At 43.5% G+C, this 27,340-nt stretch overlaps 1 protein-coding gene across 1 annotated transcript in view; it reads right to left on the bottom strand.

Moving 5' to 3' along the window:
- Positions 1 to 384: 384 nt before the first annotated feature.
- Positions 385 to 27,340, bottom strand: part of armh3 (armadillo like helical domain containing 3) — a 191,367-nt gene continuing 164,411 nt past the window's right edge. Inside the window, exons 25-26 of the mRNA XM_059947083.1 lie at positions 6,521 to 6,637; positions 385 to 1,320 (exon numbers count right to left, since the gene is read on the bottom strand). Of these exons, the coding sequence (XP_059803066.1) occupies positions 1,228 to 1,320; positions 6,521 to 6,637 (210 nt within the window). The 3' untranslated portion in view covers positions 385 to 1,227. The remainder of the gene's footprint in view (positions 1,321 to 6,520; positions 6,638 to 27,340) is intronic.

Below are 27,340 nucleotides of genomic sequence, written 5' to 3'. Positions count from 1 at the left end.
ACATGGGTTTCCTCCTGCTTTTGAAAGACATACGGATGAGGGTCGGTAAGTTTTGGGCATGCTATGTTGGTGGCAAAAGCACGGTGACGCTTGCACTGTGCTGGTCGTTGATGCAAATCACTGTATGTTTTGTTGTATGTGTGACAAATAAAGGTAATCTTTATCTCTTTCATCTCATGCTGCCTGACCTGCTGAGTTCCTCCAGCATTTTGCGCGTGTGTTGCTCAAGATTTTCAGCGTCTGCCAAATCTGTTATGTTTAACTCTCAGATCCTGCTGTGTGTTCCCCCTCCTCCCACCCCCACCCGGCTGCTTCCAACCCCCATTCCCTGTCTCTCTGATGCTCAGCAGGTTGGATTAAAAGGCTTCCCGTGTGAGCGAGGTGGTAGGTTACATCTCTTTATTCTTGGATCACGCGGGGGTTACAGAGGCTGAATTGTTTGTCTTGCAGCCACCAGAACCTCTAGGAAACACAGTAAGGATCACCACTGAAAAAAATTAAAGATAAAAACCACTCCAGCTCACAGCAGACCATTGCATACCTGCGCCGGCTGTGGGCAACTATCACTAAACAGGTTATCAGGCATCTACTCCCAGGTTGGGGACTCTCTGCCTCATAAACCCGTGACTCTGATTTCCATAGAAGCTGGGTACAAGTCAGGAATGGGACAATTAACTCAAATTGGAAGATCATTTGCCCGAGGTATTTCTCCCTCCGCAGATACTGAGACAACTGATGGGTATTTCCAGCATTCCTCGCATTTAACTCTGAACATACCAAGAAATCCTTGCATTTTCAAGGCTGTGGTGACTAGTCACAGATTTCCCCTTGACTTGGAGAGAGGAAGCCTGTAGCAGGGGCATTCAAGTACTGAAGGCGGGCCAGAGCAGTGTGATTACGAGTTGGTGCCCAGCTGGTGTGACCACATAGCAACTCTGCAAAGACTCTCACAGGGAAGCAGCTGAAAGAGGTGAATGCTGGCCGGGGTGCAGTAACTGGTGCCAGTGACACAGAGGCTGAGCTCCTCCCTGCTGCTGTGGAGATGGGGGTGGATCTGGGAGAGTTCCCAACGAAACAGCCAGCAGTCACAGGCACCACAGGAAGTCAGTCCTCATTGTTCATTTCACAAGTAAATCAATGTACTGTGTCGTAATCCACCGGGAGAAAGGAGAGGAAATGGAGAGATCAGTGCATTGGGAGCTGGTGGGTAGAAAGCTGGAGCCTCTCTCAGGATATGGAGGAGAATTCTTTCAGCAAGATCTCCTGGCTCAGAGTGTTCACCGCAAGATTCTTCCTCACGTTAAGACTGATGGAGCGGACCTGCAAGAGCAACAGAGAATCAGGTCAGGAGACACAAGGCATAGATGCCAAAATCTGTATCAACTATCTGCTGAGGAAATCAAGACTCAGGTCCTTTCACGGGGTCTTGACCAAAATGTTGATGATTCCTTCCCCATCCACCTTCTGCAAGCATAGGTATTGCCCAACTCAGGGTTCCACTACCAGACTGTTTGTTGCTAGACTGTCCGCTCAGACTGGACAGTGAGACTGGGGAATCATTCTTGGGAAACAAAGAAATAATAGGCCAAAAATAATAAGCACAAGGGATTCTGCAGATGCTGCAAATCCACAGGAACACATAAAATGCTGGAGAAACTCAGCAGATCAGGCAGTATTTACGGAGGGTAATAAACAGTTGACTTTTCGGGCTGAGTCCTGATGAAGGGTTTTGGACTGAAACGTCAACTGTTTATTCCTCTCTACAGTAGCTGCCTGGCCTGCTGATTTCCTCCAGCATCTTGTGTGTGTTGTAAAAGCAGAAAATAGATTGAATTCATCGTCACATCAGGAAACACTAAAAGCACCTGTCTATGATAATACATTTACTCTGGACTTTTAATGTTAGAAACTGCGGGGCGTAAGTGGGGAATTTAAACATTGCTTGGGAGAAAGTAAGAAATAGCCAATATAACATGGAACATGGTGAACAAGCACAACTATGAAGCTAAAGTCAAATCAGGTCCACCACAATATGGAAGCTTCAGATAGGCTGAGCGAGCTAGTGCTTTTCTCTTTGGAGAGAAGGATGATGAGAGGTGCTTGATAGAGGTGTACAAGAAGCAATCTTCTTCTTGGAATCCTCTCAGTTCTGATTGAGGTGAGAGATGGAATCCTCTGGCAGGGTTTAAAGGTCATTACATCCTATAAAGTGAAACCCAACATCATGAATGGCAGTGATGCTTCACTCCCAGATGAGCTCAATGCTTTGAAAGGGAGAATAAAACTACATCTGCAGATCTTTGTGTCATCCAGCGACCTGTGACCTCTGTCTCGGAGGTGATGTCAGAACATCTTTCAAAAGAGTGAACCCTAACAAGGCATCATTCCCTAATCGTGGACCTGGTAGGACTGTGGAAACCTGTGCCAACCAAATGGCGGCAGACATCTTTAATCTCTTACTGCTACAGTCGGAGGTTCCCACCTACTTCAAAAGGGTGACAATTATACCAGTGCCCAAGCAGAGCAGGGGGAGTCACCCCAGTGACTATTGCCCAGTGGCATTCACACCTAGTGTGATGAAGTGCCTTGAAAAGTCAGTCATGGCTAGATTCAACTCCTGCCTAAACAAGGAGCTGGACCCACTGCAATTTGCCTATTGCATAATAGACTTACAGTGGATGCAATCTCACTGGCTCTCCGCTTGGCCTTAATTCACCTGGACAATAGTAATAGTTACTTCAGACTGCTGCTTATTGACTACAGCTCAGCATTCAACACATCATACCCTCAATCAATAAGCTCTAAAACCTGGGCATCTGTAACTCCCTCTGCAACTGGGTCCTTGACTTCCGCATTGGGAGACCACAGACCGTGCGGATCAGAAATACGTCCTCTACACCCACGATTGTGTGGCTAAGCATAGCTCAAACAGCATCTATAAATTTGCCGACAACACAACTATTATTGGCAGAATTTCAGATGGTGACAAGGAGGCGCAGAGGAGTGAGACAGATCAGCTGGTTGAGTGGTGTCACAGCAACAACCTTGCACAGCCTCAGTAAGATTAAAGAATTCATTGTGGACTTCACGAAGGGGAAGTCGAGGGAACACACTCCAGGGATCAGAAGTGGAAAGGGTAAGCAGTTTCAAGTTCCTGGGTGTCAACATCTCTGAGGGTCTATCCCGGGCCCAACATGTTGATGCAGTTACAAAGGAGTCACGACAGTGGCTACATTTCATTAGGAGTTTGAGAACTGATATGTCACCAAAGGCACTCGCAAATATCTACAGAACCTCGGAGAGCACTCTAACTGGTTGCATCACCGTCTGGTATGGAGGGGCCTCTGCACAGGGTCGAAAAGAGCTGCAGAAGGTTGTAAACTCAGCCATTGTGGACCCCAGCATCCAGGGCACCTTCAAAAGGTGATGCCTCAGAAAGGTGGCATCTATCTTTAAGGACCCCTATCGCCCAGGACATTGCTGCCAAAGAGGAGGTACAAAAGGCTTAAGACACACACTCAGTGTTTCAGGAACAGCTTCTTCCCCTCCACCAACAAATTTCTGAATGGACATTGAACCAATGAACACTTCCTTAGATTTTTTTCCCTCTTTTTGCACTATTTATTTATTTTAATATATACTTGTTATCGTTTACAGCTTTTATTACTGTGTATATCAGTGTACTGCCGCTGCAACACAATAAATTCCAGGCCATACGTCGGTGATATTAAACCTGATTATGATACTGGTAAGAGCCATAGATAGAGACTTTTTCCCAGGGTGGAAAAGGCCAGTGCAAGAGGGCATTATTTTAAGGTGCTGGGAGGGAAGTGTAGTGGGGATATCAGAGGTAGGCTGTTTTTCACAGAGTGGTAGGTATGTGGAACGCACTGCCGGGGTGGTAGTAGATATATTACGGGCATTTAAGAGACTCATAGGTAGGCATATGGGTGAAAGAAAAATGGAGGGTTTGGGGGGGGGGGGGCAGTGTTAGATTGATTTTGGGGTAGGTTAAAATGTCAGTACAATGTTGTTGGCCGAAGGCCCTGTAACGTGTTGAGGGAGGTTACAGTCCCTTCTCCTCAGATACAGCTCAGCAGCCTCCGTGCCTCTGAATCAAAAGGCCTTGAGTCCAAGCCCTAATCCAGAAAGCTGAGCAGAAACGTGGAGGCCCACACTCCAGTGCCGGACTTGGCTGAGGATGCAATGCCAGGGGAGCCACCTTTTATACGCAAATTAAACCCACATTTCCATCGGTTCCCTCCAATGGCCGCAAAGTATAGAACAAAGAACAGTACAGGACCTTCAGCCCACAATGTTGTACCAATCTTTTCACCTACTTTAAAATCAATCTAACCCTTTCCTCCTACATACAGTGGTGCTGGAAAGTTTGTGAACCCTGTAGAATTTTCTCTATTTCTGCATAAATATGACCTAAAATGTGATCAGATCTTCACACAACTCGTAAAACTAGATAAATAAATAACACAAAAATATACTTGTTCATTTACTTATTGAGGAAAACAATCCAATATTACACATATTTGTGGAAAAGGTAAGTGAACCTTTGCTTTCAGTAACTGGTGTGACCCCTTAGTACAGCAATAACGTCAACCAAATGTTCCTAGTAACTGTTGATCAGTTCTGTACATCAGCTTGCAGGAATTTTAGGCCATTCCTCCTTACAAAACTGCTTCAACTCTGGGATGTTGGCAGGCTTCCTTGCGTGAACTGCTTGCTTCAGGTCCTTCCACAACATTTCTATAGGATTAAGGTCACGACCATTGACTGAACCATTCCAAAACATGAATTTTATTCTTTTTAAACCATTCCGTTTTTGATTTAGTCTTGTTTTTCGGATCAGCCTTGTTGCATTATCCAACTTCTATTAAGCCAGGTGACGGACTGCTACTTTGGCAGTAAAACGTCTTGATACAATTTTGAATTCATTGTTCCCTCAACGATCGCAAGCTGTCCGGGCCCTGACTCAGCAAAGCAGCCCCAGACCATGATGCTCCTTCCACATGCTTCACAGTTGGGATGAGGTTTTGGTGTTGGTGTGCAGTGCCTTTTTCCACTAACATAGTAATATGCATTACTGCCAAAAAGTTAAACTTTTATCTCATCAATCCACAGAACATTGTCCCAGAAGCATTGTAGAACATCCAGGTGATCTTTTGCAAACTTGAGACAAGCAGCAATGCTCTTTTAGGAGAGCGGTGGCTTCCTCTATGGTGTCCATCCATGAATACTATTGTTGTTCAGTGTTTCTCTTACAGTGGACACATGCACAAAGACTTCAGCAAGTTCTAGAGATTTCTGCAGGTCTTTTGCTGTTACTCTTGGGTTCTTTTTCACCTCCCTCAGCGTTGCAAGTTGAGATTTTGGTGTGACCTTTGAAGGATGCCCACTCCTAGGGAAAGTGGCAACAGTACTGAGTTTCCTCCATTTGTAGAAAATTTCCCTTACTGTGGACTAATGAACATGCGGGTCTTTAGAAATACTTTTGCAGCCTTTTCCAGCTTCATGCATTTCTACAATTCTTCTTCTAAGTTGTTTTGATCGAGGCATGGTACATATACATATAAACAGATTTTTCTTGAGAGGAGCAGGCTCTATCAGTAACCTGACTTTGTGTGTCTTTTTTATAGGCAGGGCACCTCCACAATCCACACCTCCAACCTCATCTCATCAATTGGAACACCTGACTCCAAATAACTTTTGTAGAAGGCATTACCGCAGAGGGTCACATACTTCTGCCAACAAATACATGTAAAATTGGATCACTTTACTCAATAAATAAATGAACAAATATAATGTTCTTGTGCTAATTATTTAATTGGGTTCTCTTTATCTGGTTTTAGGACTTATGTGAAGATCTGATCACATTTTAGGTCATATTTATGCAGAAATAAGAAGGTTCACAAACTTTCTAGCACCACTGTAGCTCTACAGAACAAAGAACTAGCACAGAACTTGTAACATGGGATTGCTTCAATTAAGAATAGGGTAGTTCCTGGACTTCTCCCCTCAACTAACTAATTCACCCCTCAACTAACATTATTAACACAGATCACTCAGTCATTATCAAGTTGATTATTAAGTACAATTAATTTATATTGAAGCTTCTGATATCTGGAAAGGGTCTACAAGCCCGCTGCAGACTGGAAGCCAGAGGCCAAAGGTGGTTTGGCCTGGGCCTAGTGGACTGTGTGTGTGGCTGGTTGGGAGGGAGGAAAGGGACTTCTCTTGCTGTTGCATTTTTTTTTGATTGCTGTGTTCTGTGTTCTGCTGAATATCGTGGGCATGCTATGATGGTGCTGGAATGTGGAACAACACTTGCAGACTGCCCCCAGCATATCCTTGGGTTGTGTTGGTTATTAAGGCAAATGGCAGCAAATTTCACTGCATGTTTCATGTACATATTCAGAAATAAATCTTAATCTGAATCTCAAAGGATAGCAGACAAGCAAGGTGTTTCCGCTGTGCTCTGGCGGCTCCTTGTGGGTTCCTCACTTACCAACTCCTTGAAGAAAGCTGCTTCTTTGGGCTGCTCCGAGTAGCGCTCGTACTGGTCCAAGCCGTCCTGCAGCTTCAGGGTCAGTGTGTCATAGTTAGAGCGCACCACCTCCAGCACCTGGAGAGAAGGACACACACATTACACACAGACCCCAGCAAGGCACGGAGGAGACAGAAGCAAGGTTAACATGGTTGCATTTTAAGAAGGTAGAACGTAACGAGCAGGTATCAACCATCTGGCCCACCGAGCCTTCTTCACCTTTCTATAATATCAGGATCCAGACGTGGACTCAGCTTCATCCATCTGCCTTTTTCCCCATAACCCTGTTATGCAAAACCCTAACCGTGTTTTAAATATATTTAATGACATAGTCTCTATTGCTTCACTGGACAGAGAATTCTACAGATTCACAACTTTCTGGGAAAAGCAGTTCCCATTCATCTCCAGCCTAAACCTATTTCTCTTGAATCTTGAGGCTATACCCTCTAGCTCTAGTCTCACTTACCAGTGGAAACAATTTCCCTGTCTCTATCTTACCCCTACCTCACATCTCTGGAATCAACCTGGTAAACCTCCTCTGCACTGCCTCCAAAGCCAGTATATCCTTCAAGTAAGGAGGCCAGAAGTGCACGCAGTACTCCAGGTGTAGCCTCACCAATACCTTTACACAACTGCAGGATAACCTTCCTGCTGTTAAATTCAATTCCTAGACCAATGATGGCCAACATTTTATTTGCCTTCTTTATAACCCATTGCGCACGAACAAACCATGCACGAGTACTCTGCACAGTAGCATGCTGCACCCTGTCACCATTTTAACAATAAAAAGCATTAATAAATAATAATTAAATAGATTTTCCTTCCAAAGTGGATGGCCTCACATTTACCAACATTGTACTCTGTCAAACCCTTGCCAACTCAAAGTTCAAAGTAAATTTACCATCGCAGTATAGCTACATCCTCCAGTTACACAACCCTGAGAACCTTTTTCTTGCAGGCATACTCAGTAAATCCAGGAACCATAACAGAATCAGTGCAAGACTGCACCCAAGACAGACTAACAACCAATGTGCAAGAGACAACAAACTATACAAATACAAAACCAGCAACCAAATAAACTAGCAAACAATAAATATCGCAAACGTGAGATGAAGAGTCCTTGAAAGTGAGTCCATAGGTGTGGGAACAGTTCAGTGATGGGGTGAGTGAAGTTAACCCCTTTGGTTCAGGAGCCTGATGGTTGAGGGATAATAACTGTTTCTGGACCTGGTTGTGTGAGTCCTGAGGCTCCCGTACCTTCTTCCTGATGGCAGCAATGGGAAGAGAGCATGGCCTGGGTGGTGGGGGTCTCTAATGATGGATGCTGTGACAGTGCACCATGTAGGTATGCTCAACTGTGGGAGGGTGTTACCCACAATGGATTGGGCTGCATCCGCTACTTTTTGTAGCATTTTCAATTCAAGGGCATTGGGGCTTCCACACCAGACTGTGATGCAACCAGTCAATATACTCTCCATCACACATCTATAGAAGTTTGTCGAAGTATTAGATGCTCTACTACATCTTCGCAAAATCCTAAGGAAGTAGAGATGCTACCATGCTGGGTCCAGGACAGGAGCTCTGAAATGAAATCACTTAACCTATCTATATCTCTCTGCAGACTTAATCTATCTATATTTCTCTGCAGACTCTGCACAATTTGTTTTTCTGCTCTATTTAGTGTCATCAATAAACTTAGATACGCTACACTTGGTCCGCTCTTCCAAATTGTTAATTTGTTTAATGATTTTGAGTTTTATGATGTATGTTCAAATTGCAATATAGAAATAGGCCATTTGGAACAACATATCCAAGCTAGTGAAGCAATCTATCAGCCGGAGGAACTCAGTGGGCTGAGAAACATCTGCCGGAGGAAAGGAACTGTTGATGCTTTAGGTTGAAATCCTGCATCAGGATTGAAAGTGGAGAGGGGAGATGGCTGGTATAAAGAGAAGGGAAAATGGTGAAACTGGAAGTGATAGATGGACTGAGGAGGGAAACAGATGACAGACATGTTGAGCCAGGTAGGAAGGGGTGGCAGAGGAACATAGAACATGGAATAGTAGATCACAGTAGAGGCTCTTCAGCCCACAATTTTGTGCTGACCTTTTAACCTACTCTAAGATCAATCTAAATCTTCCCTCCTACATAGCCCTCCATTTTTCTTTCATATGTGCCTATCTATGAGTCTCTTGGATGTCTCTATTGTAACTGTTTCTACCACCACTTCCTGCAGTCTGTTCCAGGCACCCGCCACTCTGTGTAAAAAATAACTTGTCTTTGATACCCTCCCTAAACTCTCCTCCATTCACCTTAAAATTATATCCTTCAGTATTTGCCATTACCACTATGCCTTTTATCATCTTATGCACCTACATCAAGTCATATCTGATCCCCCTTCACTCCAAAGAGCAATGCCTTAATTCACTCAGCCAACGCTCATGGAGTCAAGTTAGGAAAAGGGGAAGTACAACGAGATCTAGATGTTCTTGTACATCAGTCAATGAAAGCAAGCATGCAGGTACAGCAGGCAGTGAAGAAAGCTAATGGCATGCTGGCTTTTATAACAAGAGGAATTGAGTATAGGAGCAAAGAGGTCCTTCTGCAGCTGTACAGGGCCCTGGTGAGACCCCACCTGGAGTATTGTGTGCAGTTTTGGTCTCCAAATTTAAGGAAGGACACTCTCGCTATTGAGGGAGTGCAGCGTAGGTTACCAAGGTTAATTCCTGGAATGGCAGGACTGTCATATGTTGGAGTGACTGGGCTTGTATACACTGGAATTTAAAAGGATGAGAGGGGATCTGATTGAAACATATAAGATTATTAAGAGATTGGACATGCTGGAGGCAGGAAGCTTGTTTCCACTGATGGGTGAGTCCAGAACTAGAGGCCACAGTTTAAGAATAAGGGGTAGGCCATTTAGAACAGAGATGCGGAAAAACTTTTTCACCCAGAGAGTAGTGGATATGTGGAATGCTCTGCCCCAGAAGGCAGTGGAGGCCAAGTCTCTGGATTCATTCAAGAGAGAGTTAGATAGAGCTCTTATAGATAGCGGGGTCAAGGGATATGGGGAGAGGGCAGGAACGGGGTACTGATTGTGTAATATCAGCCATGATCACAGTGAATGGCGGTGCTGGTTGAAGAGCCGAATGGCCTACTCCTGCACCTTTTGTCTATTGTAATGCTCTCTAATCCAGGCAGAGTCCTGGTAAATCTCCTCTGCACCTTCTCTAAAGTTTCCACATCCTTTATATATTGATGGGACAGAAATGAACATGATAATAGAGTTGGGAGGCAGTGCCCTGTGGATAATAGGCAGACAAACAGATAGAGAAAGTGAGTTAGCATGGGAGTGAGGAAGGGAGGGCTTGAAGAGGAAAGGGGAGGATGGAGGAGGTTCAGATGGTTAAGGGGAGGAAGAGAGGTGGGTGAAGGGGAGAGGGAGTGAGGGCAAGGGTGAGAGAGAGAGGGTGAGGGAAGAGTGGGTAGAGGGTAGATGGGAGAGGAAATATTTTGGGAGACAACTGGAGTGAGATTGGGGGGAGGGAAGTGTGAAGATTAGAGATAGTTGTGGAAGGAAATCAGCAGGAACCCATGCCAATGTGAAACATCAATAATTCCTCCAGATGCTGCCTGATCTGCTGAGTTTCTCCAGCAGACTGTCCAGATTCAAGCATCTGCAGTCTCTTGTATTTCCATGTCCAAGCCAGTGACTGAGCCTCCTCCTAATCTACCAACTCCCCCATTTCCTGCGCTCTTCAATCTTTGCTCATTAGTGCTTGTATGACTTCCCCTTAAGCACATGCCCTTCAAAATTTGTCCAGATTAAACAAACCAACTAGTGGCTTAACAGACACCTTCACTTTCTTTGGAGGTTAAGGAAATTTTTGCTTGTGACTGAACACTTGAACAAACTTCCACAGGTGTACTGCTGAATATCTCCTGATTGTATCATAGCCTGGTCTGGTAACTCAAATGGACAGAGTTGCAAAGAGTAATGGACTGCCTAATACATCATGGGTACTGTACACCCCTCCCCTCCACTGGTAGTATCGACAGGAGGCACTGCCTCAAGATGGCAGCATCCATCATCAAATATCCCCACCACCTGGACCATGCCATCTTTCTGCAGCCCCATTGGATAGGAGGTACCGAAGCCTGAAGCCTCACACCACCTATTTTGTTCTTGAACCAACTGGCAAAACCATAATCACAAGAGTTTACCACCATGACCACTCTGCATTAAAATTGATGTTGTATTTTTATTCTATTTGTGTTATTTCTTGTAAAAATTGTGTATAATTTGTTTATTTTTGTGAATGCTGCTGATGTGATGCTATAAGTCGATGTTGCTACAAGCAATTTTTTCATTGCACCTGTATTGACATGTATTAGCTAGTTAACCGTAAAGTTACAAAACCAGAGACAAAATTATAATCTCTCCAAAGTGCAAGACAGAAGATGGGAGATAGTTTGGGATAAAGATGCTAGATACATTCAATGTTTGTACACAAATTCTTTTTGGAGAGAAATGAGTGAACCTGGGGTCCACGGACCCCTTGCTGAATGGTGTTGGTCCATGGCATCGATAAAGGTTGGGAAACACTGTGTACAGGGCAATGCAGATGGATGAGGAGAAGACTGAAGGATATGATTCAACCACAGAGGAGTGGAAGCTGTGAGCATGAGAAGGGTGAGCCTTGTTATAGTTGGAGAAAGAAGTGGGAGCAAGTTCATGCAGGAAAGATCAATGGCAGACCCGAATAATATACAACAAAAATGGAAATTCTAGAATCACTCAGCAGAAACGGCAGCGTTCATGGAGAGAGAAAAAGAGAGACATTTCAGATCTGAGAACCTTTATTAAAAACAAACAATATAAAATCCTCCACTGAATATTCCACTTTATTCTAAGTTTATTACAATTATAAGGCTAAGTTTTTGTTTTGTTTTTATTTAGAGATGCCGCACGGAAACAAGCCCTTCTGGCCCAAAGAGTCCGTGCTGCCCAATTACACCTATGTGACCAGTTGGAATATGGGAATGCTCTCAGAGGAAACCCATACAGTCACAGGGAGAATGTATAAATTCCTTACAGGTAGCAGGGGCTGTAGTAGTGTTATGCTAACCACTAAAGTACTGTGCCACACCATTTTATTACAAGTATTGTGCCTGCAATGTGAGTTCTGAAAGGGGCATGAATTGTACCACATACTACAGGAACACAAGAACCGTTAAGAATATGACATGTCCCAAATAAAAGCACAGAAGATTTTCATCAGGCCATAGTTTTATGCTTTAAATCTACACTGTGGAGCGGTTTAGGAACAACTATTTTGGTAACGTCCCTTCTGCTCTGTGACATCACTCATCAAGACCCCTTTCAGATACCTCCCCTGTGACATTATCACCATCCCAGACCAGGATGTCATCACACATGGCAATTCAGAACTTAGGGCAGTTAAGGATGGTCAATAAGTGAAAACTATATCCTGTGAACTGATCAAAGGTATAAACAAAGAGTTTTAAAGGATTAAGCAAAATAGTGATAAAATTGGAATCTCAATGAATGAAATTTTGACAAAATGCATCAGGACAGGATGCTGAATAAATCCAAGAATTTACGCCTCTGAGGTGTTTTGCTGGGATGAGATGGGATTGAGCAATATGTTGACCTGGGACCGAGCTTTGAAGGAAGAGCAAAGTTGCTGGTCTTCACAACAGCTTACAGTTCTGAATGCTCTTAAGCTGTCTTACAACAGGGATCTGAGCAGCTTATACAGCACCAGAACAGGACTGAGGTTGTACCTCATTGTGGAAGGTGCACCTCATCAGATAACACATTAAACTGAGACCCCATCTTTTCTCAGATGTTTTTTTAATGCAGAAGCTTCTTCTAGCTATCATCATTGAGATGACCATTGGTCATTATTGTCTGTTAGGGGAGCCTGCTGTTCACAGGGGTAATGCTGCATTTCCGACACAGCAACCATGGGATGTTCTACAGAAATATATTTTTTAAATACAAGGAAAGAATCAATAATAATTGCATGTGCACATGTCAAGAAAGCCTGTCAGATCCCATTATTTTCCATTAACTCAGCTCCAATGTCTTATAGACTTAGTATCAACAGCGGTCTCTGCAAAGCTCCTGGATACGGTGAAGGGGGAGGGGTGGCTAGCGGCTTGCTTGGTTGATAACAAAACTGACTGCCCGTCGGCCTGCCTTGGCTTCAACTTCACCGCTTTAGGAAAATAACGAGCTGCTAACAAGACGGCTGAGTACAGTCCCATAATGCGCAGCGCGCTGTCCAGGGAGCTCAGTAATTAGAGCCATCTTCAGCTCCCCTGAAGCACAGTTACCTAAGATGTTTAGAAATACTGTTGTGTCAGGCGCAAAACTATCAAGAAGGTGAAAATATGATTCCATAAAATGATTCAAATTATTTACAAAAATACAAATTTATATAACACCTCAATCTCAATCAACAGAAGTACCCCAGGATGTCTCGGAGGGGCATTATTAAATGAAGTTTGATGCCAAGTTACATAAAGAGGTATTAAGAGAGCTGACAAGAATCCAGATAAGAAACTATTGCACAAGGTCAGAGTTGGTGTTAATGCATGGATACAGGATTAACTGACTGACAGAAAAAGAGAGAGTTGGCGTCAGGCTGGCAAACTGTAACTAATGGGATCTTAACATGAAGAAAGGGCCAAGGTGAATCAGAAACAGAATCCGGTTTATTATCACTGACATATGTCATGAAATGTGTAGTGACAGCAGTACAGTGCAATACATAAAATATACTAAAAATACATTAAGGCTGAGCAGTGCAAAAAGAGAGCAAAAACAGTGAGGTAGTATTCATGGGCCATTCGGAAATCTGGTGGGGGAGGGCAAGAAACTGTTCCTAAAACATTGAGTGTGGACCTTAAGGGTCCTGTACCTCCCCCTGAGAAGAGCACCTGTCCTGTGTGGTGGGGGTCCTCAAAACACAAAAAGAGAGCAAAATAATGACCTGGTGTTCATGGGCCATTCAGAAATCTGGTGGGGGAGGGGAAATGGCTGTTCCTATTTTACTCCCTTTTTGTATAACTTATTTATTTTTTATATTAATCTTGTTATGTATTGCACCGTACTGCTGCTACAAAACAACAAATTTCATAACATACAGTATGTCAGTGATAACAAAGCTGATTTTAATTCTAAGTTCATAGGTGAACAAAGGCTGGGCAAAGAATGGTTGACTTGCCGGTGATGACCAAATAAATCAATAAACCCTTCATTGCAATGGTAATTGCATTTTCAAAACAATTCATTGGATGTGAGGGACTTGGAGTGTCCTGTAGAACCACAAGTCTTTCTCGTAGGTTGCCATTTAAGAGGACACACAATTAACAAGTCACTCACCATCAGTGCTGAGCTGTGATCATCTGCCTGGGTTTCACGCTCAAGCTTCAGAAAAGAGAGTGAAAACCTTAAACTAATCTAGCTGCTGCTCAATGGATGACAAATGCTAAACCTGCAGTGCTCAGAGATGGCAATATTTGTGCCGAGTCCCTCTTAGCCACAGTGCTTTAAAGAGTATCAGTCACTTTACTTTAAATGCTGGATGTATAATCCTAATTGCTTCTGTGATAATCCTGCCAATTTATTTTCTTATAAATGGATCTGGGTGAAGATCATTAACGTTAATGGGTGGAATTGACTCATTCCTCAGCCAAGATACCTCAAGAGAGTAAATGGCAGAATTTCAAAATGATCTCTTTCATTTGCGACTTATTGCCTGGAAGTGTGCCAAATTCAAGTCTCAGGGATTGAACTTCCATTGAAGAATTAACAGCAAAGAGTCAACTCACACTTGGTTTTTAATCTTCTTTAATTTACTGAAAGCAACCTTTAATTTGTTCAAAGCAATGCTCATCCCTAAAATGGTCCCCCGAGCTTTCTGGCTTACTCGACCTCTTAGGAGGGTAGTTACGAGCCAGCTGTGCTGGGTGAAGATCTCAAAAGGTCAAGCAACATCTATGGTGGGAAACGAAAAGTTGTTGTTTGGGCCGAGACCCTTTAGTCAGGACTGGAAAGAGAGGGGGAGAAGTACAAGCTGGCAGGTAAGGGGACATGGACAGCCATTTTCAGAGTACGGTGCAATCTTCAGTTCATGTTGAAAGTGGAGGCTGCATCACAAAGAGAAGCTTTCTCATTCAAACACTGTACTCCTGCAGGAGCCTGAGGTCCCACACCACAATATTCAGCAACAGTTATTATCCTACAACCATCAGGCTCCTGAGCCTGCGTGGATAACTGCACTCACAACTCTGAGCTGATTCTACGACCCGCAGACCCACTTTCAAGGACTCTTTACAACTCATGTTCTCAGTATTTTTTTTAGTTTACACTATTTGTCTTCATTTGCACTTTGGTTGTCAGTCTCTGTTTATGTATAGTTTTTCATAAATTCTATTGCATTTCTTTTCCTTCCCTTTAAACGTATGCAAGAGAATGAAATCTCAAGGTACCTATACGTACTTTGATAATAAATTTTATTTTGACTTTGGCTTTGATGAGTTGTCACTGCAGATCTGCATGCTGCCTCAGCTTATCAGCAGCTTTCATACAACTCAGTTACCCCGAAACATGACTTTTCCAATACATAAACATGAGGGATTCTGCAAATGCTGGAAATCCAAAGCAACACATACACAATGCTGTGGGAAATCAGGCCAGGCAGCATCAATAGAAATAAATAAACAGTCAAAAGTTCCGGGCTGAGGCCCTTCAACAGGACTAGAAAGGGAGGGGGAAGACACCGGAATAAAAAGTGGGGGGGAGGGGAACGAGGATAGCTAAAAGGTGATAGGTGAAGCCAGGTGGGTGGGAAAGGTAAAGGGCTGGAAGTGAAGGAATCTCATAGGAGAGGAGAGCAGATCAAAGGAGAAAGGGAAGGAGGAGGGACATCAGGGGAAGGTGACAGGCAGATGAGAAGAGGTAAGAGGTCAGAATGGGGAATAGAAGGGGAAGAGGGAGGGAATTTTTTTTCAACCGGAAGGAGAAATCGATATTCATGCCGTCAGGTTGGAGGGTACTCAGATGGAATGTAGGGTGTTGCTCCTCCACTGTGAGGGTGGTCTCATTGTGGCACAAGAGGATGGCATGGACAGACATGTCGGATAGGGAAGGAGAATCAGAATAAATATTTTTGGCCACCAGGAAGATCCGCTCTCGGCAGATGGAGCAGAACTGCCTGACATTGTGGTCCCCCAATTTAGGATAGGACTCACCAATGCAGAGGAGGCTGCATCAACAGCAACAGGTACAATAGACAACCCCAGCAGATTCGCAGGTGAAATGTTGCCTCACCTGGAAGGACTGGTTGAGGCCCTGAATGGAGGTAAGGGAGGAAGTGAATGGCTAGGTGTAGCACTTCGGCTGTTTGAAGGAATAAGTGCTGGGAGGGAGATTAGCATGGAGGAACAAATGGGCAATGAAATCACAGATGGAATTATCCCTGTGGAAATTGGGGAGGAGGGAAGGCAAAGATATGGGATCCCTTTGGAGATGGCTAGAGTTGCAGAGAACTATGTTTTGAATAAGGAAGCTGATAGGTGGTAGGTAAGTGTATTTTTCAAGGCATATCTGGTTGGCCTCCCATGTTCTGCTCTCCCTCCATCAGAGGTTATCCTGATCTAACCATCACCTTGTATCACCTTTATCAGATATTTGGTCAAGCAACACTCCAATATTTAAAAAGAAAGTCCTGTCCAAGATAGAGGCGGAGTCAGAGATGGAGTTGGAGCAAGCGAGTCGGAGGGGAGTTCCTGAGCCTGTCCACCTAAACTGGGAGCCAGGTCAGATTGATCCAAGTGCCGAGCCGATTTGGAACAGTTGATAAGGCAGGGTGTCGGGACCAGAGGTGAGGATCAGGCTGATTCCGCTTGCTCTTCTGCAATGTTTACTCGTCTCTCCGTGGTGCTGAGGCTGTCAGACTGCTCTGCTGCTACACACTCCCTATCTGTGAACTTTGTGGCGATTGACCCTGACATGTGATGAACTGAGACCGAGGCTGTGGGCCTAATCCAGCTGCTCTGGGCTCCACGTCTATGGACTAAATTTGGTTCTGAATGCTGTTGCTTGCTTTTATTTTCTGCATGATTTGATTTTTTTCTTCTCTCTCCTTGCATCTGGGTTCTTTTTAAAATTGGATTCTTTTGGATTTCTTTAGTTGTGGCTGCCTTGTTAGCAGACAAATGAAGGTTGTATAATTTATACAGTTTGAGAATAAATAAATGTACTTTGAATAGATTGAAAGAGTGTAGGGAAAGTTTACAAGAATGGTGCCAGGACTTGAGGATCTGAGTTATAGAGAAGCATTGAATAGGTTAGGACTTTATTCCCTGGAGCATAAGGGAATGAGGTATACAAAATCATGAGAGGTACATACAAGGTGAATAGATTCAGGTCTTTTCCCACTGAGGCTGGGTGAGACTAAAGCTAGAGGTCATGGTTTAAGGGTGAAATATTTAAGGGAAACCTGAGGGGGAACTTATCATTCAAAGGGTGGTGTGAGCTGCTAGTGAACTGGTGAATTTGGGTTTGATTGAAATATTTAAGTTTGGATAGGTTGAGAAGAGTATGGAGAATTGTGGTCCAGGTGTGGGTCAAAAGGACTAGGCAGAACAATAGTTTGGTATGGGCTGGATTAGTCAAGGAGCTTGTTTCTGTGCTATGGCATTCTATCAGTCTAAGTCAATCTTCTTCTGATATATTGCTGCCAAGGTTCCTTATTTCAAAAACTCTTCCCTAAAATTTTCCTCCTTTAAGATGACATTTAGAAACTTGCCTCTCTAACTGAGTTTTTGTTGACCTCCTCTAAGCAATTCTGAGAGTGGCTTAAATTTAATTTGGTAATGCTCACTGAAGTGTTCAGAAAGCTGCATGTAGCCGGTGCGGGGCCCAACAGGAAAGGAGAATTGGAAGCAATTGATGCAGCAACCACTTCACACTGATTAGACCACGCTGAATGTGAAGCCAGCAAGTTCGGAGTATATAATCCAGGTAGCATGCTGTGCCAACTGCTCTCTTTTAATTTAAAAGACTATGGCAAGACTATTGCAAAGATAGCAATAACAATCCTCAGAGAGGACAAGTTGAGACTGTTGACTTAATGACCAAAGCAAATTATTAACAGATGTAAATGTAAATGGCAAATAAAATTGATCCTTGAAAGCCATTTTACCTTCTGATCTTTTAAATTTTATCTAGACATACAGCACAATAACAGGCCCTACCGGTCCAACGAACCCGTAGCACCCAATTACACCCATGTGACTAACAGTTTGTATATCTTGGAATGGGAGAAAACTGGAGCACTCTGAGGAAACCCAAGCGGTCACAGTGAGAATTTATAAATTTAGATAGTGGCAGAACCGAACCCAGGCTACTGGCACTGTAATAGTGTTACAGTAACTGCTACACCACTGCACCAGCCCAAAAGCCTAACTGTCAAGACTGGGATTCGAACCCACGCCTCCAGTGGAGACTGCAACCTGAATGGGACGCCTTAGACCACCCGGCTACCCTGACATATCTTTACAGACTAAATATATATTTTTATATATCATGTACTCATCCCATTTTCAGAAACCAAAGCAACTTGCAATTCCATATCACCCTGAACAGCTTGGAACTTCCCAAAGCACCGTGCGGGAGTGCTTACTAACACCATCTGACAGCAAGCCTCGCCAGAAAATAAGGGCTGATATGCAAGAGCTTGTTCAAGGGAGAGTCTTAAGCAGCATCTTGAGGCAGAAGCACATGGGAGTGGTTGCAGGAGGACCTTGGTGCTAGGTGGAGTAAAATGAGGCCTGGACAATAGCTCAAAAAATGTGTATTATGAAGGAGTCAGAACAAGAAAAACGGGGACCACAATCATATCCACAGCACTCCCTGCCTGCTCAGCTATTTGCCGAGTCCATATCTGGTCCTATTCTTCAGGATTATCCTCCTTTCCATTTCCCACAGCCCTCGATTCAGCTGAAAGTCTATCCATCTCAACTCTGAACATGCTCGATAACTGAATCTTCACAACATTGAGGGAGAACATTTCAAATCACACCTTTATCAATAAATTCATTGTTCATCAGTCTCTTGAACAGCCAACCTTAAGTTTTCGGAATGTGCCCAGCCCCTCTAGTGTTCCCAAAGAGAGGCATCCATCTTGACAATTCTCTTGGAAGTCGCTACACCTAAATGAGATCATCCTTCATTCTTGTAAACTCAATGACAAATTAAGTTCAAGTTACAGATTCTCTCCTCAGAGGGTAAAGGGGATAACAGAATGAGGAGATTAATAGTTTGGGATCATTGGTAACCATGGAAAGTTTACAATGTGGATTGAGATCGTCTGGTCTACGTTGATCCAACCTAACCACTCCTTCCAGCGTTATGGATATCAAAAGCAGAATTAGCAATGAAACAACAGAGGAAAGAATGCAACACTGTACCAGGAGACAATTGTGTAAGAGATACTGAGACCATATAGCTGATGAATGTTATGAGAGTAAATCTAATGTAAAGAAATACCTCATGGAGAATGTACTTCAGATATGCAAAGTCAGGAGGTGCCGAGTAGTTTCCTCCAAGCAGAGGATGTTAAAAGGTTCAATGGAGATGATTAAAATCACTTGGTGGTGCGTGCAAAAAGAAAAAGCTTCCATTACCAGGAATGTTGAAAGCCAGAGCTCACAGATTTAAAATGACAGGCCAAAGGGCCAAAGGAGAAATGTGGAAACTTATTAAAAATATTCAGCAAGCTAGTGGTCTGAATCTAAAGGTCAATGGAAACAGATTCAACAAGAACATTCAAAAAGGGAATTGCATAAATATCAGAGAAGGGAAAGTTTGCATGTTTTTGGGGGAAGAACATGATTGATGGAAGAAGGGCACAGGGGATATAACTGAGGCACTTTTTCAGCATTAGTGGACTGAACAGCTTCTATCTATAATAACCATATAACAATTACAGCATGGAAACAGGCCATTTTGGCCCTCCTAGTCTGTGCCAAATGCTTACTCTCACCTAGTCCCACCTACCTGCACTCAACCCATAACCCTCCATTCCTTTCCTGTCCATATAAATGACAAAATTGAACCTGCCTCTATCACTTCTACTGGAAGCACGTTCCACACAGCTACCACTCTCTGAGTAAAGAAGTTCCCCCTCGTGTTACCCCTAAACTTTTGCCCCTCAACTCTCAACTTATGTCCTCTTGTTTGAATCTCCCCTACTCTCAATGGAAAAAGCCTATCCACGTCAACTAATGCTGGAAGTGGACGAGAGGAAGATTTTGCTCACACAGAACGTAGCTGAAATCTGAGGAGATGATACAGGCAGAGTCATACAGCACAGAAACAGGCCTTTTGGCCCAACTGGTCCATGTTGACCCAGATTCCCATCTAAGCTAGTCCCATTTGCCTCCCTCCAAACCTCTCCTGTCCATGTATTGTTTAAATGCTGTTGATGTATCTGCCGCAACCATTTCTGCTGGCAACTCGTTTCATATACTGACCACCTCCTAAGTGAAAAATTCGTCCCTCAAGTTCCCTCCTAAATCTCACCCCTCTCACCTTAAACCTCTGCTCTCCGGTTCATGATTCTCCAACCACGGGAAAAAGACTGTGTGTATTCCCCATCTGTGCCTCTCATAATTATACACACAGAGACTCTCTCAACACTTAAGAAGTATTCGAATTGCCGCCTACAGACTGTGTCAGTAAATAAGGTTAGTATAGGTGGGTAGATAATGGTAAGCATGGATGCACTGGGCCGAATGGCTTACTTCTGTGCTGTATCACTCTAGGGCTCAATGCATAACAAAATGGGTCAACCTCTGTCAAACACGGTGCATTTTAGCTAATCTCAGGCCACTGGAGTGAATGTGACTCAAAATCGTTGACAACATTTTCCCCACCAATTATCATCTTAGAATTACCAATTGCTCTGCTCTCAGAGATTACTGCATCAGGGAGGTGGCAAGGACATAAACACAAGAGGTTCTGAAGATGCTGGAGGTCCAGAGCAACACACACAAAATGCTGGAAGAACTCAACAGGTAAGGCAGCATCTATGTAGAGGAATAAAGAGCAAGCATTTCAGGCCAAGATCATTAGGAATTAGGATCATCAGCCCCCCTTATCCGTAGGGGATTGATCTGGGAACCCCGCTGATACCAAAAAATGCAGATGCTCAAGTCCCTTATTTAACCGGTTTCACTGTGGTAGACTTTAGGACCCGGCGCAGCTCTGAATCTGCAGTGTTTCTTTTCATGAAAATAATCATGATCACGATCGAAAATAAGGTGGAAGTAATAAAGCGATCAGAAAGAGGTGAAACGCCATCGGCCATTGGAAAACCGTTACACTACGGTCAGTTAACAATCGGAACAATTTTAATGGAGCATGTTTTCACATGCTCTGCCCAGATGAAAGCTACAATTATTACTAAGCAACACAGTGGTTTAATTAATGAAATACGTATGTTTCTTAAGTGTTTTATATGCATAGAAAGGTAAAATATATACTATATACAAAGAAAAACGTTTGACTAACTGACGCTAAATAATACCGGATGTACCTGTTCCGACTTCAAATCCGACTTAAAGACGGACTCAGGAACGGAATTCGTTCATAACCCAGGGACTGCCTGTACTTTTAAATCATCTCTAGATTACTTATAATACCTAATACAATGTAAATGCGATGTAATTAGTTATTATACTGTGTTGTTTAGGAAATAATGACAATAAAAAACTAGTCTGTACATGCTCAAACGAGTGCTGGAGAGAGAACTTCCTGGTTTTCCCAATCCGCGGTTGGTTGAATCTGCGCATGCGGAACCCGCAGATAAGGAGGGATGATTGTATAGGAACCTGAAGAGACGTAGATTTTAGGAACAGCTTCTTCCCCTCTGCCAGCAGTTTTCTGAACAGTTCATGAACCCATGAAAATAGCTCACGATCCAGCTCTCTTTCTGCACTATGTATTTTTTAAATATTTGTTATTCTTATAGCTTTTTATTATTTTACTGTACTGCTGCTGAATAAACCATTTCACAACACAAGTCAGTGATAATAAACCCATCTACAAGCACCCAATCTGATTGATATCACGCGACTGTTTGTGTGATCCTGCAGTATGCAGACTGGCTGCCGTGTTTCACTACAACAAAATGTGCTGGCCTATCGCGAGGCAGCGAAAGGCACCATACAAATGCACGGCCTCTCTTCTTGATGCCACTGCGTCGCCGTGAGCACACGGGACCAGCGATGGCGGGGTCAGACAGCACCAGGGAGACAGAATGGGGAGGAAATTTAAACCGCAGTGAGATCAACAAGATTTCAAAGTGGAACTTGTGTGCAGGAGAAAGCTGGTAAAATGACTAATAGATGTTTTGCTGACTGCATCCTGGGAATAACAGGAGAACAGACTAAACCAGGAAGCAGAGACAAATGCTTATTATAACCTTCACTGGAAGAACTACACAGGCAAGCAGCAGCCTATGACAACACTTCTAAGAATCCGTGTCACCTCTCTTTGATTGGCTTAGCTCATTCTCGGATGATGTCTTTTGCTCACTTACTGCCTGTTGTTGATAAACTGAAAGGAAATTGCTAGTCTTAATATGGAATACTGTGAAATGTACAGTAACCCATGTAGTGTCACAACTGCTCTGGATTCCACAACTCCTAGCTCATCCGACGTAAGATAAGAGATTCACTTCGTATGACACGAGGTCATCTGGCCCCAATGGTGGCTACTGGGCAAGAATCTGTAAAGCCCCATTCTCCCCACCTTATCTCTCTGTAGCCCTCGGTCCCACACTCATCAAAGCCCTTTTCATTACTTTGCCACGTACAACACAGAACACTACAACACTATACTGGCCCTTTGGTCCATGATGTAACTGCCGACCTTATAACTGATTCAAAGATTAATCTAACTATTCCCTCCAAAATAGTTCACCATGTGTCTATCATCCATTTGCCTATCTAACACCACCCTGGCAATGCATTTCTCGTTCACCACTTGGTGTAAAAAAAACCTTTGCAAATCCCCCTATATTTTCCCCCAATCACCTTAAAATTATGAAATTATGCCACCATTCCTACCCGAGTAAAAAATCTCTGGCTATCCACTCGATGTTAAACTTATTGTCAAAGTGTGTGTACGGTATACAACCTTGAGGTTTGTCTTCTCGCCAGCAGCTACAAAACCAAGAAACACCACAGAACCTGCTTAAAGAAAAACCGCACACAAGCCTATCAAACACCCAACCTGTGAGAAAAAGAACAAATCGCACAAACAGCAAAAAGCGAACAAATACACTCGGAACATTAAACATTAGAGTCTCCAAAAGTGAGTCCACAGCCAGTGGAAGCCAGTCCAGAGCTGACGGCTGCGACTGCGGCCACTGTATCTCTCAGTTTAGTGCTGTCGACGGCTGCAGACCACACCGCAGATGCAGTTCCGCGAAGCGCCTTGATCGAATTGCACAAACAGTAAAGTGCGTTCAGCACTGAGAACATTTAAACTGCAGCCTAATGTCCATGAGCCCAAAGGCGATGGAACCTTGTAGGATGGGATCCAAGACTCCAGTCAAACACCCTGAGCACCCGTTCGTTTCTCACTCTTGTCCTCGTCAACTTTAATCTTGCTTGATGTATTCATTGGCGCAGAGCAACGGAGCCGACCACAGGTTTGTGTTCCACCATTAGAAATCAATGTCGCCTACACCACCGAAGATGAACTCCATTCTGAATCCCCCAAGAGATTGCAGAACAGCGAGATCGTTCAGTCAGCTCAGAAATGAATTCTTAAAGGGAAAGTTACATGCTGCAATCGATAGCAGTTCAAAAGAAGAATAATAACAATAATTCAGAAAACGTGCAGCTTGAGTAGTTTATGGTTAGGTTGAGTTGTTCCCTAATCTTGGCAATTTACTTTCTTTAGTCACCACACAAGGAGACATCGTCAGTACGCTGTTAATTGTGGTGTGTCCTCCGAATGCCTGGCCTTTATATAATGACCAATCAGCTGATTGGTCACCATTTTTGGTTGTGATGTAGGGAGGAAATCTCATCGCTGACTGGGTGTGTGGTGAATTGTGCCTTGTGGTCATCAGCTCATGAATAGGATCGAGGTCTACATGTTTGTTTACAGAATATCCAGTAATTTTGTAAAATGTCAGCAATAAGTCACCATTGGGCACTGGCGCCATCTTGCTAGAAGTGCCAATCCATGCCTCTTATCACCTTTACTTTACTTCATTGTCACCAAACAATTGATACCAGAGCATGCAAACATCACAGCGATATTTGATTCTGCGCTTCGCGCTCCCTGAAGTACAAATCGAAGTAACCGTAATAAAAATTTAAATTTTAAATCATAATTAAAAAATAGAAAAGGGAAAGTAACGTAGTGCAAGTCAGGTCCGGATATTTGGAAGGTACGGCCCAGATCCAGGTCAGGATCTGTTCAGCAGTCTTATCACAGTTGGAAAGAAGCTGTTCCCAAATCTGGCCATATGAATCTTCAAGCTCCTGAACCTTCTCCCGGAGGGAAGAGGGACAAAATGTGTGTTGGCTGGGTGGGTCTTGTCCTTGATTATCCTGGCAGCACGGCTCTGACAGCGTGCGGTGTAAAGTGAGTCCAAGGATGGAAGGTTGGTTTGTGTGATGTGCTGGGCTATGTTCATGATCTTCTGCAGCTTCTTCTGGTCTTGGACAGGACAACTTCCATACCAGGTTGTGATGCATCCTAGAAGAATGCTTCCTACAGTGCACCTATAAAAATTAGTGAGGGTTTTAGGGAACAGGCCAAATTTCTCAGGAAATAAAGGCGCTGGTGGGCCTTCTTGGCAGTGGACTCTGCTTGGTTAGACCAAGTCAGGTCATTTGTGATATTCACCCCGAGGAACTTAAAGCTTTTGACCTGTTCCACCTGCGCACCACCTATGTAGATGGGGTCGTGTGGCCTGCTACTCCTTCTGAAGTCAACAACCAATTCCTTTGTCTTGTTGACGTTGAGAGATAGATTATTGTCTTCGCACCATGCCACCAGGTTCTTAATTTCTTCTCTGTACTCAGACTCATCATTACCCAAGATATGGCCTACAATTGTGGTGTCATCAGCGAACTTATATATTGAGTTCGATGGAAACTTGGCTACACAATCATGGGTGTACAGTGAGTACAGCAGGGGGCTGAGCCTTGTGGAGCACTGGTGCTCAGAGCGATTATAGAGGAAAGCTTGTCCCCTATTTTTACAACCTGGGTCCTGTCTGTGAGGAAGTTGAAGTTCCAGCTGCAGATCTGAGTGCTAAGACCCAGGTTCCAGAACTTAGGAATCAGTTTATTTGGAATGATGGTATTACAGGCAGAGCTGTAGTCAATGAAAAGGAGCCTTACATATTCATCTTTATTCTCCAGGTTCTCTAAGGAGGAATGTAGTGCCAGAGAGATGGCATCTGCCGTTGACCTTGTACCCCTCTACCAAGCCACACTGACCTTCCTTTGCTCCAAAGAGAAAAGCCCTGGGTTGCTCAACCTTTCTTCATGAGACATGCTCTCTAATCCAGGCAGCATCCTGGTAAATCTCTTCTCATACTTCCTAGCACAAAGCAACTTATATTAAGGGTTAACATGCAGAAGACTGGAATGAAGGTGGCAATGCCCAGGGTTGGAAAAAGCTGCAGAGGGTTATAGCCTCCTTGCCATTCAGGACATCTTCCAAAGGTGATGTCTCAAGCAGGTGACATCCATTACGAAGGACCCTCACCATTTAGTACATGCCTTCTTCTCAATCCCATCGTCAGCAAGGAGGCACAGCAGCCTTAAGATGTACACTCAACATTTTAGGAACTGTCATCAGATTTCTGAATGGTCTATGAATATTCTCAGTATTTTGCTCTCTTTTTGGAGCATTTATTTATTCTTATTGTAATTTGCAGTTTTTTTTGTATTGCAGAGTACTGCTGCCGCACAACAGTAAAATTCACGAAACAGTGATTCCAATTTAATGAATCGAATGGCATATCTGTGGAATGTGGGACAAAACCTGAACAGAAGGTTTCAATGATATGAAGCTCTCTAATAGTAACCAAGAAATCTTTAGCCTTCAGTCAATGACACTTACGAATCAGATTACCTGATTATTACACAGCTTCGTGACAGGTATGGAAATTAGACGCCGCATTTCCAACAATATTATGTTCATTGAAGTACTTCATCGAATGCATTGCACTTGGGATGTCTTGAAAGGCCCCATTTAAATTCTAGCTTCCATTTCATTTGACAGTATTTTTAATACAGAAATATGTGTCACAATGAAAAAAAACATTTATATCACAGCAAACCTGTGCTGTTGCCTGCTTAATGCAAAATATCAAAGGGAACATGTAAAATCTACTGAATATTTAGAGAATTATTCTTGACCCTGTCAGTCATGAAAGATATTCTCCCTTCACTCCAGAGCTATATCTAACAGCTATCATGAAAGTTAAATATTCAAAGATTAATTTTAATCATATCAATAAGTTAAGTTTGAATTTCTGTTCCCTTGTACTTGAGCCTCCCCACAAAATATATGAAAGAAATATAATGGAATTCACTCCGCGCTGTTAGCAGACAGAGCTGGGAGAAGAGTCAGCAAACCTCCCACAAGGGCATTCATACTCACTAATCTTATTTAAGAAACAAGATTTGTCTTTATCAAGGTGAGCGGAATCAACTCTTGTGAAAAGAATACAGATTAAAACTCTCTCCAGACCACCTATCAGCAGGTACAGCGCTGAATACTTGCATTGTAGAGTTCCGGCACCCAGTAGACTCGGTGGGGTCAGCACAAGTTAAAAGGAGATAAAACTCCCTTTGGACTGATTTATCACTAACTGCCACGCAAGGAAGCATGGGTCAGATAGAGATGTAGCTTTGCAGGCAGCACATGGTGCATCTGCTAGAGTTACTGCCTCTCAGCTCCAGTGATCTGGATTTGATCCTGACCGCTGGGATTGTTAGGAACGACTTATGCATGCTCTCGCTAAGACCATGTGAGCTTCCTGTGGACGCTCCAGTTCCCTCCCGCATCCCAAATATGTGCACATTAACTGGTTCCTGAAATTACCTAAAGTGTAGACAGGCGTAAGAATCTGAGGGAAGCTGATGGGAATGGAGGCAGAATATAATGGTCTAGTACAGATGGGTGATGGATAACACTGTTGACTCAGTGGGCCGAGGAGTCTATACGTCGTTGTAACTCGTATTAACAAGCACCAGGTTCCAACTCTACCTCAGCAATGGAATACTATGGACCACCTCTTGTTCTACCTCTTTCTGGTATAATATATATTCTGTGCATTTGTCTGTACCTACTTGCCTGTGATGCTGCTGTCAGAAAGTTTTTCAATGTACCTGTGCGACATGTGCGGGTATACTTAAAGCAGAGGTTGACAGGTTCTTCATTATTAAGGATGTCAAATGTCAACGGGAGAAGTCAGGCGAATCGCCCTTTATTCTATCTTGTCAAAGAAGTTTTATGGTCAGGTTGTCGCTCTGGGTAAAAATTCAATGCCAGTGCCGTCAATGGGATGAGGGAGGCGGGGTACATATAAGAAGCCAGAACTGAGATGCAGAGATATCAGAAGGTTGGAGGCTTAGGGGAAGTCAGAGATCGGAAGGAAAAAGACTCTGGTTGGATTCAAGCTCCTGGGCATGAATATCGCA

Source organism: Hypanus sabinus, chromosome 22 (assembly GCF_030144855.1).
Source record: "Hypanus sabinus isolate sHypSab1 chromosome 22, sHypSab1.hap1, whole genome shotgun sequence".
NCBI classification, from domain to species: domain Eukaryota; kingdom Metazoa; phylum Chordata; class Chondrichthyes; order Myliobatiformes; family Dasyatidae; genus Hypanus; species Hypanus sabinus.
Note: the sequence above shows the minus strand (reverse complement) of the source record. Positions and strands in the feature narration are given on the sequence as shown.